At 43.3% G+C, this 13,310-nt stretch overlaps 1 protein-coding gene across 1 annotated transcript; it reads right to left on the bottom strand.

Moving 5' to 3' along the window:
• Nucleotides 1-3,234: 3,234 nt before the first annotated feature.
• LOC308074665 (kelch domain-containing protein 3-like) lies at nucleotides 3,235-4,388 on the bottom strand (the record flags this gene model as incomplete). The annotated part of the gene is made up of 2 exons (XM_080414172.1): nucleotides 3,235-3,850; nucleotides 3,961-4,388. 2 exons carry the CDS (start codon nucleotides 4,386-4,388, stop codon nucleotides 3,235-3,237), a joined length of 1,044 nt encoding a protein of 347 aa, XP_080270298.1.
• Between the last annotated feature and the right edge of the window lie 8,922 nt (nucleotides 4,389-13,310).

Below are 13,310 nucleotides of genomic sequence, written 5' to 3'. Positions count from 1 at the left end.
ACTAATATCCACGCAGTGTGTCGTGTGATATTGTCTGGCCACGCGAGGCTATTGTTTTCATAGACCTGGTTGCTTATTTCTCTCGCAAAACCTGGCAATACTGTTCAGAGATACATACATGCGTCACACACACACACACACACACACACACACACACACACACACACACAGCTCTCTCTCTCTGTCTGCAAGCCCTATTCCTCTAACAGCCCCATCTCGCTCGCTCACTCTATCAATTGCTCTGATTGGGTGTAGCACGGCTCTCATCGGGTCCGACAAACTCAATTATCCAACATGCTAGAAAAGTAAAAATTATCGGGAACCGCTCGCCGACCGCAATTTATCGGGGTGTTTCTTCTCGGAGTACCTTACACACACTGTAACAAGTAAGGCAGATTTGAGCACAGTACTTGGTGCTGACATCAATTTGTCTAGCAACGGCAATTTGTGCTGATGTCGGGCTCGGGCATGTCCATTTGTGGCATAATCCACCTGCCACGGACGGACGGACGGACAGACGGACAGACAACTTGAACTTTATAGTAGATGCTGATGTGTATAATATTGTCCGTTAAAAAAAAAGAGAAAAAGAAAAGCAACCGAAAAGTTATGATTGAATGGTGAACACTTGTATTTCAGTGATTGGAGTTTCTCTTTGGCAAGCAGTGGGCCCCTAAATTAATGACCTGTGGCATCAATTCACTTAAACTCAGTCCCCACCATACACACACACACCTCTCTGCACCGCCATTTCCTTACAGTAGGTGAAGAAATGCCTGTCATAAGTGTGCAAATAAATATGAGACGTAGCAAAGCAATTAAATGGAGTGAAGCGGCTTTCTCCAAAGTTTGGAAAGCTTTCAGAATGATCTGCGCAAACAGGAAACACACTATATTAAATATGTCCAGGCTCAGTGGAGTGCTCATTAGCAACTGCCAGATGACAGTGAGTGTTCTTAGCCATCAGAAGCACACCTCCCTTCAGTAGTAATAATAATCATAAATAACCTAAGCACGCTTTTAAGATGACATCCGTTGGGCGAGTGCTCCATCACGTCACTCATTGTTGGAGGAAAAAGTCACATTGTTGACCACAAAACTTTTTTAACATTTCTGAAGATTCTTTACAATTAAAATAATAAAAAACTAGAAAAAGTGCTCCTCGGAGCACAGGTCTCCGCCAGGTCAGGTAGGTATGATATGAGTGATGTCATCATGTCATCATGTGTCTCGCTAGCCAATCGCAGCTGGTGACAGACGGACACACACACACACACACACACACAAAGTGAAAACATACTCTCCTCCATGCCTTCGTACAATTCAATTCAATTCAATTCAAAGGGCTTTTATTGGCATGAGAAAACATACGTTTACATTGCCAAAGCAGAAAGCACAATACAACAATACAGCAATACAATCAAAACAAAAAATATGTACATTTGAAAGTCAGAATCTTCAATAGATCATTTTCTATGTACCAAGATCACTGGGTGCAGGTATAGTGCCGGAATATACACAATGATTAGTCTTTAGGGTGGTTGTGTTCCGTTTGATATCCTTCTCCTATCACAGCAACTCACGAATCTTGCTGCTGTTTGCACATTGTTGTACTTCGCCCAGCAGATATGGGAGTTTTTTGTCATTGGTCATGTTTTCAAAATCTCCGTGTGTGGTTGTAATCTGTGGGAAGTATGTGTCTCTGATGTCTTGGTACAATGGACAGACGGTTAGGAAGTGTAGCTCGGTTTCCACTTCATTTTGTGTGCAGTGGGTGCATAGTCTGTCTTCTCTCGGGATACAGGTCTGCCTGTGACGACCTTTCTCGATCGCAAGACTGTGCTCACTGAGTCTGTACCTAGTTAAGATTTTTCTTTGTTTTGGGTCGGTCACGGTGCTCAGGTATTCTGCCACTGCGTATTCTCTGTTTAGGGCCGGATAGCATTCTAGTTTACTCTGCTTTTGTGTTGCTCCTTTCCAGTGTGTCAGGTAGTTTTCCTTTTGCTGTTTTATAATTTGGTTTGGTCCAATGGGTTTTCTATCTCGTGGCTCTGTTTGTGTTTGTGCCCGGAGTTCCAGGGCCAGCTGGCTGAGGGGGCATCTCTCTAGAGTTTCGCTGTGTGTGAGTGCCTTGTTATGGAGTGCATCTATGTCGCTTTCTTTTAGGTGGTTGTAGAACTTAAGTGCTCTCTTTTTTATTTTGATAATGAGGGTATCGTCCTAATTCTGCCCTGCATGCATTATTTGGTGTTTTTCGCTGGGTACGGAGAATGGATTTGCAGAATTCTGTGTGTAGGGTCTCGGTTTGGTGTTTATCCCATTTTTCAAGGTCATGGTTTGCTAATGGTCCCCAGATCTCACAACCATAGAGGGAAATTGGAGTCCAGTATTTTAAGCCAGGTTTTAATTGGGATGTCTATTTTTATGTTTATTTTGATAGCATAGAATGCCCTTCTTGCCTTGTCTCTCAGGTCCTTTACAGCTTGGTTGTAGTTCCCTGTGCTGCTGATGTTTAGGCCAAGGTAGGTATAGTTTTTTGTTTGTTCTAGTGGGATTGTATTTAGGAAAAATTGATGGTTTTGGCGGCTGGATCTTTTTTGAAATATCATGATTTTAGTCTTAGTTAGGTTCACTGTCAGGGCCCATGTCTGGGAGAATTTGTGTAGGAGATCAAGTTGCTGCTGTAGTCCTTCCTTGGTTGGAGACAGCAGCAGCAGGTCATCTGCAAAAAGTAAGCATTTGATTTCTGTGTTTGCCAAGGGGATGCCTGGAGCTGTGGACTGTTCTAACGTTTTTGCTAATTCGTTGATATATATGTTGAAGAGTGTTGGACTCAGGCTGCATCCCTGTCTAACTCCTCGGCTTTGGGGGAAAAAGTCTGTGTGCTTTTCGCCTATTTTAACTGCGCATTTGTTGTTAGTGTACATTGATTTTATGATGTCATAGGTTTTCCCCCCAATGCCACTCTCCAACAGTTTGTACATCAGACCCTCATGCCAAATTGAATCGAATGCTTTTTTGAAGTCGACAAAGCAGGAGAATAATTTGCTTTTGTTTTTGTTTAATTGGTTGTCAATTAGGGTGTTTAGAGTGTAAATGTGGTCTGTTGTGCGATATTTTGGTAGAAAGCCAATTTGTGATTTGCTCAGGACATTGCTTTCTGTGAGGAAGTTTAGAATTCTGTGGTTGACATTTATAGTGCAGAGAACTTCAAAGATAGCAAATCTACAAGCTCTAAAAGGTGACACGTCGTCTCTTTCTCGACTCCCATCGCTCAGATGAAAGAGAATTTCTCTTCAGTTCTCTCTGGCCGACCATGGCTGCCAGTTCCCACCTGACGTTGTGTGGGAGTTCAGAGCGCTGCAGACCGTCGTACTGGATAACCGCTAGCTTACACAAGGTCTTCAGACTTGGACTTAAGTCTAGGATGTCCAGGGAATTGCTGTTGTTGTAATTATATCCTCCAAAGAGGATTACACGATCTCCCGCCATGTGGGACGTCCCAAACGTCCCACATCTCCCCTTGGGCTCACATTTCCTGAAGGAGCAGGTTTCTTGATCGAGTTTCCATAGATCACGTTCACAGGGTCCGTCGCGCGGGTTCCAACGAGGAAAAAGCAGTCCGCCGTCCGGTTTGCAACCAGGTATGTACAGCTCTCCATTGTAGGCAAAGGGTGAACAAAGCCAATGTCTGTCTAGAGGAAGCTGTTGAGAAGGGATGTCCAGCCAGCAGTCGGTCTCTGTGTCAAACGCCCTGATAGTGTAGGGGTACGTCCTCACTATTACAAACATCTTTGTCCCGACGATGGTGGCAGAGTGGTGACCTTGTGAAGCAGGTGGGGGAATGCCTCTGGTGTTGATTAAAGACCAGACCATCGTGGCAGTGTCCAACTTGTAGATGTCATTATGAAATCCAGTTTGCGGCTTGTATCCGCAAGCCGCAGATATCCATAAATGTACATGACCTTCCCCAAGACGCAGGCCGAGTGGATGTGCCTCCCCTCTGGAGCGGCCCCGGACGTCCTCGGCTTGAACCATCTGTGGGTGTCCACGTCAAACGCATGCAGCACGTTGCAGTGCTTTGATGATTTGTGCGTATTCCCGCCCCAGACGTAGACGACGGCTTCTACCAGCACGGCCGTGTGGCCTCTGTGTTTGATGAAGTGACTCCTATGGGGGCGCTCTCCTCTCCCGGGTGTCACTGGAGTCACCTTCGTCCAGCATAAAGTCACTGTGTCGAAGACGTTCACGTCCACGTGGTCCTTGCAGCAGCTCTTCAACTCACAGTGCACGTCAAAGTAGTACAGTTTGTGGCCGACGGCTACAGCGGCACAACTAACACCCGTTGGAACTCTTGACTGCTTTCTGGCCACTGTCCAGCGAAACATCTGCCTGTCTCTGTCTGTCCCTCTATCTCTGACTCTGTCTCTGACTGTGTCTCTGCTGTGTCTCTGTCCTCTCTCGGTATATCTGTCTCCGTCCCTCTACAGCTCTGGTGTGTCATATAACGTCCTTCAACATCGTCTATTTAAGGCTGACCATAGCTGTGGTGTGACGTCACACGCAACACAAACCGATACCCTGAGAGCTACTTTTAAAAGGAAATTCCGCCCCAACTGCTATAGACACGACCTCCCGTAAGCCTCCTGTATGCGATGGGTTGCTTGATAGTGTAACATTAACTATTCCTGTCTTACAATTTTTTTGTGAATCAATTGCGGTGATGTTGGATATTTTTGTTGGCAACTTTATTGGCTTTTCGCCATTGTGTGAATCTGTGGCAGCATTTGTTTTGAAGACATGCAATGCGTCACTTGGGTATGAGGGATCTGTTTTAGAGACGATTCTGGTGTGTAGCAGTTCAATGTCTTCTGCACAGCATGTGTTTGTACGAACTCTCATAAGCAATTTTGCAAAGGGTTGGTCATCTTTCTGGCGCATCGTTTCTGTTAGTTCAAATAGTTGGACGTTTTCTTTCCACAATGAACCATGTAGTCTGACATAGGCATCAGAAGGGGTATCGAATACTTGTTTTGCCATGACTGGTGGTAGTTGGTACAGGTCACCGACTGCAAGGATACTGACATTGCCAAAACGGGACTCTGAGCTGTGTATGCCAGTGATGTCTTGAAGGCGTTTGTGAATGTGATGTAGAAGATCTGCACCCACCATGGAAACTTCGTCAATGATTAGCAGTTTTAGCTTCCCCAGCCGTGAGCGCAATGTATTTAATGCGTCCTGTTTTGGAGGTTGGTATCCTTTTGATTTATTCATAGGTGCGAAGTTGAGGGCAGAATGAAGTGTAATGCCGTCGATGGAAAACGCCGCTGTTCCGGTGAATGCTGTCAAAAGTACAACAAGCTTGTTTGGCTCAAAATAACGAGACAGTCGGTGGAGTAGGTGCATGGTTTCATAGTGAATCAGTTTGATGATGTGACTTTTACCAACTCCTCCTGGTCCGCTCAGAAAGATTTGGTAGCTTGGATGTGATTGATGAGTTTTAAGTGCAATGATTGTGTTTTTGCACCATTTTCTATGAAAGGTCACCATTTCCCTCTGTTTTGGAGTCAGTGATCGCATCATGCTTAAGTCATCTTCTCGAGTCATCATACCTTTGTCTTGCTCCGCAGTGAAACGTGCATGAAGTTCTGATCGGACAGGTGGCTGATTGGGCTGGATATCAAGATTTGATCGGTCTGCATCCTCTTGTATGTCTCTCTCTATGATATTGCCTTCATTTTCCTGTATGGCTATTTCATGTTCAGTGTTGGCTGCAAGCAAATTCCAGGCCTGCTGTGGTGGTCTCATTTCTTCAAGGTCTTCTATTGCTTGGTCAAGCTCGTTTGTGTTTATACTGAACTTCTTTTCGTTGTGGTGGATTGTTTGCAGAACACGATGATAGTGCTCTTTGAAAGTTGGGTGATTTGCTAGCAGGTCTGTGTCCTCTATGCGCCAGGGTAAGTACAACATTAAGAAGAAAAATATAGAAACATTCTACAACATTAGAATGTTTCTATATTTTTCTTCTCCCTCAGATCTTTCCTTGTGGAAGCGAATGACACAGTGACGCTTGCGGGCTCGCATTTGTCCAAGGTGATTATTCAGGGTGATGTCATTGTTTCTGTCTTCCAGATTGTCATCCTCACCAAAGGTGTTTGGTATGTGGTCAATGGCATCAGAAGTTTTTTCTTTGTATAATGCGACGTAGGTGGCAGCAAACTCTGCCAGACACATGCTTTCTAGGGAGTTTGGGCGTGCTTCATATCTGTCGAGAAGTGAGGTGCAGAATATGTTTTCGTCATCGTCAGCCATATCTTGCTGCATACTCACTGGCTTAAGAAGCGAAACTCTTTTGTGTCTGGGTGCTGTGTTGACAAAGACCACCTTTCTGCTTATCCATTTCAATGGTAGGGATAGCAATCTGTAGGCTGCTTCTTGTGCACTTACTTCTCTGTTGTTGAGGAATTCAGAGCCAACCTTCTTTAGTTGCGTGGTCACATCTTCTCCTCTGTTCTCATCAGCAACTTTCTTCAACAGTTCACTCATCGCTCTTTCAGATTTTAACATGTAGCTGGTTATGTACATGACACAGGAGTATGCGTCCAATACAAATTGAATGTCCATGTTTGCTTGCCAGGTTTCCAGGATTCTTGTATTGTAATAATTGATCCAACGATCTGCTGGTTGACGTTTTAGTATGATCTTTTTTCCAGACTTCATGACTGATAGGGCCCATTGGTAATCTTCTTCATTGACACACGCATCTTGCAGCAAGTCTTTCAATGAGATATCCTCAGGATTGTCCTTGTTAGACATGGAGGTAGCCACTTTGTTCAGAAACGTGGGGCTTGCTTCAAGGAGTCTTTGTGTAGTGTTTGGGTCTTCTTCTTCAGGTTCTGTGGCTATTAAGGTTTCAGTACTCGGAAGGTGTGGAAAGTTGAATCTGCAGAAGCCTTTTTTTCTGCATGTTGTAGAATGTTTGTGTTTCTGTACTGATAGGACTAATTTTTTGAGTACACCATCGTCTTCTGGGATTGCACATGTTATATGTCTGTCAATGAAGGCAACAACTTCAGCATTTGTGCTCACACCAACTTTTGGGGCATTCTTTATCCACAATAGCGTGTGCGCATGTGGCGAACCCCTCTGTTGAAATTCAATACGTATGAAGAAATCTACAAGCTCACCAAGTGGATTGGACGTGCCACCAATGAAGTCTCTGAAATATGCTTGTAGACGATAGTGAAATTGACGTGCAGCTGTTACTGGGTTGTTGTGCAGCCATTTGCATTTTTCTTCATAGCCCATGCTTTTGACATCATCTACTGTTAAAGGTTTAATGACATTCACTTTTACACCACATTCAAAGTCTTTGTCCTGGTCCTTCAAAAGTGTATATATATAGGATATGGGAGGGGAGGGGCGAGGAGGAGAGTGGGCGGGATTAATCGACTGTGACCTCACTGTAGAAGGGCCAAGCTCAGATTACTTTCCAGCCTAATTATTCAGAAAACCCCAGACCACAGAAAATCCACTGAATGTTCAAAGTTCAGGTTTTTTGGGTGTAATTGAGGTCATAAAACCCCAAATAAAACATTTAAAATAAAAAAAGTGAAAATGAATGTCATGATACCTTTAAGATCTTCCCATACTGACGTGCAATACTTTGAATAACTTCTGGCCATCCCATGTCTGCGGCACTCAGCGTTACAAAGAAGGTTGGTATTCCTAATTGTCTGACTATTGCTAGTAAGTCTAAAAGCACATTTTGCCAATAGGCTGGTGAACCTCTTGTGTTTTTTAGGAATTTGAAGGCTATGTCTGTGAATAACATTGTTTGTACATTTTGTTGTGATTTGAATATGCCAGCATTAACCCTTTGATTTTGGAATGTCTGACCGCGGCTTTGCCGTAGGGATATCTGAATTTGATCTTTGACTTGTTGTGCTTCCACCATGTACTGAGCTGCCAGAAGATAGTCTATGTCTTTAGCAAAACGGCCATCACAATGCAAAAGGCGTTGGTTAAAATATTTTCTGTGTGTGATGTTTTTTGCTCTTTCTGTTTTTAAACCACCACGGCCATAAGGGTACTTTGATGGGTTTGCCAATTCTTCAAACTTGTCGTCTAGGTAGAATGCGCGTGGTTTTTGGTATTCTGCCGGGGCGACTGAATATGTAATGTCTGCATCTAAAAAATGTTCTTCTTGAAGCAATGTGTCATATGGGAGTCCTCGTAATTGACTGGTTTGTTCAAATGCTTGTCTGTCTTCTTCATCTTCATTGTCTTGAACAGTTTCAGCAGTTGATTGGTGTGTTTGATCTATGTCAGTTTTCTCTAGTGCTACATAATGTATTTGATCAAGGTGGCCAATTGTTACAGTATTAAGACTTCGGCCTTGTTGTGGGATCAATTCAACTCTATAGTCCTTTTCTGTGTTACTATTGTAGATGAGTATGTTGATATTCAGCATGTTTACCACAGCATTTATTGCAAGGTTGTCGGCCCAATCGCTTTTGCGTATCTTTTCAATGATCAATTTCATTTCTTGCTGCTGTTGGAATATGAACTCAGGTGAATCAATTGGATGTGCTTCAGCATTGGGCAATGCGAGAAATTGCATATAGTCTTTCTGGACCACTGGGTCTTCTAGAAAGGTAACCAATTGTGTGCGCATGTCAGCACCTGTGATACCTGCTGTCTCAAGGGTGGTTGCTACAGCATGGTAAAAACAGTTCCCATCTCCAGATACATCAAAGATGGTCAGGTCACTGCACTTAACATAATCTGTTAATTTCTTGTACAAATGTTCTATATTGGGTATAGATGCAGTTGCAGAGGTGGTTTCATTCTTGTTTGGGTAAGGTTGTTGTGGTATGGTCGTCATGGCTTCCCACAATTCACTGTTTTCTTGGATCCAGCGGTCCTCCCAGTCATTGCAGATGTCAATGTCATTGTATAGAGGATTGTGTTGCTTTAGCCAGTGTAGGGCGTCAAGCACCTTTTTTGGACGCACATATTCATGTATATAGTGTCCCTTGTAGGAAAGTTTTCGTTTTAGTTTCAGGGGAACAACCTCAGCAGTCTCAGCCTTTTGTCTGCCTCTTGGCAAGCCAACAAGTTTCATGAAGGCAATACGTTGACTTATCAACCTTTCCTCTAACGGGTGCAAATACTGCAGTTCTCGGGTATGGCATCGAGTAATAAGTTGTTAGCCCAAGCCTGTGTAGGGAGTTTCCCTAGTTTAATGGACCGATGACATGTGTGGCAGATCAAAGTGTTGTTTTGCTTGATTGCAGTTGGGTCTTTGTCCAGGAGACTTACAATATCTATCCTTGCTGTATACTTTGCAGGTTTTAACTCTGCCACTGATTCTCTGTAGAGAATTCGTTCACAGGAGAAACAGACATAATTGGGTCTACTTTCTGACATCTTCTTTAAGAATGCGGTAGCAGCTTCATCAACTTCTAGTTCTTGTGATCTGTAGCGTCTCTTCTTACTGGTGTTATGTGCTTGTTGATGTTGTCTTTCATTACTTGAATACTGTGACCAGTGCCTTCTTTTCCTTTCGATGTTCCTTACAGACTCTTGTACTTTTTCTTCCAGAGATTGTAGCAATCTTTGCTGTGTCATGTTGTCAGCATTTGTGGCTTGTCTTCGTTTTTTGTCATTTAGGGATTCTTTGTCTCTGTTTAATTTAATTCTTTCTCTCTGTTTCTTAGCTTTGGCCTTCTGCGCCGTTGCTTCTTCATCAGGTTTCAGATGCTCATTTGCTGCTTCTTCAGTTTGCATAATTGGAGTTAGTTGCATTGTGTGATCTCAGCCTCTCCTGTCTAAGCTATTTATATATTTATATTACATATTGTGATGTCACGTGAAACTGACCAATGTTAGGTGTTCTCAGAGGGACACACACACGCACGGACGGGTGATTTGTACTGGAAGGTACTGTTCCAATCAAGACTGATTGATCCTGTCTTACCTCACTTCAAAAAACATGAATGGATTTTTGAAGTGACACATCTATTTATAGGATTTTATTTCGTCATGCGTCCCTCTAGCCAATCAAAGGCATTGGTGTCAACATATTGACACGTGTCACGTGGAGCTTGACCAATGTTAGCTTGGCTAGGAGGGAGGTGAACACACAGCGGGACGAAGCGAAAACATACTCTCCGCCTCCGGCGGAGACAATAATAAATTGATTTTCTTTTTAAAATCACTGTCAAATAACCAGGCTGGAGGTCAATGATGGCAGTAGAACCAGGCTGGAGGTCAATGCTGGCAGTAGAACCAGGCTGGAGGTCAATGCAGACAGTAGAACCAGACTGGAGGTCAATGCAGACAGTAGAACCAGACTGGAGGTCAATGCAGACAGCAGAACCAGACTGGAGGTCAATGCTGGCAGTAGAACCAGGCTGGAGGTCAATGCTGGCAGCAGAACCAGACTGGAGGTCAATGCTGGCAGTAGAACCAGGCTGGAGGTCAATGCTGGCAGTAGAACCAGGCAGGAACAGTTTGGCACCTGATGGACGTACGACAAACAAGATTCTCTGGCCGAAAGACAGGAACCGTTTGACTTGCACATCCAGGCCACCGCTGATTCCAAGAAACTTTCACTATGGCTTTGTCCCAATTGGACCAGAGGATGACTGATCCTGCAGGAAATTATGCTTGTCTGTTTGTTTGTTCGATCACCGATCAGTTCACTCTTCCCCCCTGTTACACTTTGAAATTCAATGTGTGCCAGGAAGCTAAGCTTGATTATCATGATACTGTGGCTGGGTGAGTCATCCCACTCAATTTGTTTGGCTTTGTTTGTGTGTTGCTTTTGATCCATTTGTTTTTTCTTATTTTTTATTTAATTATAGTGCTTGATTGCGTGATTCATCTAATGTGTGAAGATCCATCCATTCATATAAGACAAAAATAAGACGTCATCACTTTTCAATGTAAACATTTCTCAGAGAAATAAACAGAAAAGATATGGCATTTTTTGCCACACTATATTATTGATCTCCTCACATCAGAAGTATGGGATTTCCCTTTAAAGTCATACTGTGTAACGTTCATCTTTTCGGCGCCACCTCTGGCAGCTCCATTGTAATTACAGCGTCTGTCTATATGGAAGTACCGCTCAGAAAGGAAAGCTGCGCCGTCATAACGGCCCGTCATAGCGGCCAAGAAAAGTCGCTATGAGTGAAGAGAGAAGTTGTCAAACAACACATCATGTGGAATGGTTATTGTGAAATATATACCAATGAAAATGTGTATCACAAATAATAATAATTTAAAAAGTAGTTAATATCAACTACTATTTCACAATGAACTGAAAACAGTTCTGTGGAAACCGTTCCACTTTTGAACAACAAAAAGCCTTGTATCGGTGTGAACGAAGTGAACATTCTGGCCCTGTTTTTTCTGATAGGTCACCTCTAAGGCTCTCTGCTTCTGCCCCATTGCCTGGTCGCCGACTCGCCATCTGCTTCCATCGTCCTAATGAAGCACGTCGCCGTCTCCTGGAGGCCCTTGGAGACGCCACCTTCCACAATGGCTTAATCAACCTGAGAAGCCTCTGAGCCCTGCATGCGGCGGCATCCGGAGCAGGCCTGGCCAGGGCTTAGCCTCCAGATAGGCCATCTCATCAACACCCAGCACTTAATGACCTGTGGGATGGATAGGAGGAGGCAAAACAAGGGACAATCAAGATCACAGGCCCTTTGTATTAATAAAGACACCTTTCTCCCCCCCTCCCCCCTAATGAAAGTGGTCTTTTGTTCCATATTCGGCCCACTCAGCCGGCGCTACTTTAGCGGTCGAGAGTGGCGTTCAGTTCCGTGATGAATGGTCAAGCAGTGAATTATTTCTCTCTTTTGGGAGCCCCTTGCCTCTCATGTGCCAGCACTGTATTAAGCACTCGTTTTAATTGATTGGTCTCTTTGTGCTCCCTGCTCCGTACACCCCTCCCCTGTGCTACTTGTACCAAAAATCTCTTTTCGGAGGCAGCTCTGTCTTCGCTCCAAGCTAAACCACTCAGTCACGTCATAATCTGCATGAGGATCAGAGCAGAGACAGGGGGCTAACAGAGGAGCACGACTCACAGGAATATTATAGACTATAGCCTAATTTATGCTCCAATTTATATTCAAATTGATCCTCGATCTAGTGTAAATCTCTATCAAAATCCACCAATTTCAATTCAAAGTGACCTCACGCCGTGAAAATTCACATTGTATTTTTAAACAAATCAGTTTAATGCTGGAGTCATAAAATAACTGAGCAGAACATGCTATTTGACTATAGCTCCATAATCAATAGAATAACATGGAGGACAGACACAGTTTGTTTGCAAAGTACCACTGTTAAACAAAGGACATGTCACTTAACACTCTCTGAGAAATGGACAATATGGATTAACCCTAACCCTATGTAGATATAGCAGTAATAGCGCAACGTAAATGTTATAACTGGACTTATTTTTGCTCTCTTACACACACACTCACTCATGCATTTCACACATGCATTGCACGCACGGACGCAATATGCACACAAACAGACATACAGCACTGTACAATACTGACCCTCTCACACAAGCCACTTTGGAGCGGGGGCATTTTCATGCCACCTTTGAGCCAGCAGTGGAGGTATAGTCACAGTGCAGAACAAACGTCTGTGTAAAAGACACAGCCGGCATACCTTGAACTGTTCTCAGCTTGTCTTCAATTTCTCCTTCAATGTGTTTCTGATCGCACGAACATGTTGCTATTTTCAATGGAAGAATTGGAAGCTTTTATTTTGTGAGAATAGATGCGAGTCAATTCTCAGCTTCTCACCTTACAGTGTCAACTACAGCAGATTTAAAGGGTAATTTGTTAAATATGGGCTATTTTTTTTTGATAATTTGGACAACAGGGGTATAAAAGGTATTATAATTTATCCAAAACAACCAAAACACTAAACGTCCGGAGGGACAAGAAGCCGATAATTTAAACTGTGTATTTCTTCTTCTTTTTTTCCCCTTTCCTTTCTGAAGGAAGAAGACCACTGGAATTATGTTTTCAGACTGATATCAGAATATAAGCCTGAATTTGATACAATGTTTAATTATTTATGCAAATCATTTGGAGGCGATCTAATGGACCAATTCCAATCATTTTACGCCCACCCTTCATTTGTAATCCAAAGGATCTAAAAATAGGGCCCAGGTTTAAAAAAAACTAAATGCACCAGTTAGCCTACCCTGAGAAAAAGGGAGATACAGAGTTTAAGTATGTAACCTTTGAATGAATTACCTTTGTAACAACCGAATG

This window comes from Gymnoscopelus braueri (genome assembly GCF_963280865.1).
Source record: "Gymnoscopelus braueri genome assembly, chromosome: 19".
NCBI classification, from domain to species: Eukaryota; Metazoa; Chordata; class Actinopteri; order Myctophiformes; family Myctophidae; genus Gymnoscopelus; species Gymnoscopelus braueri.
Note: the sequence above shows the minus strand (reverse complement) of the source record. Positions and strands in the feature narration are given on the sequence as shown.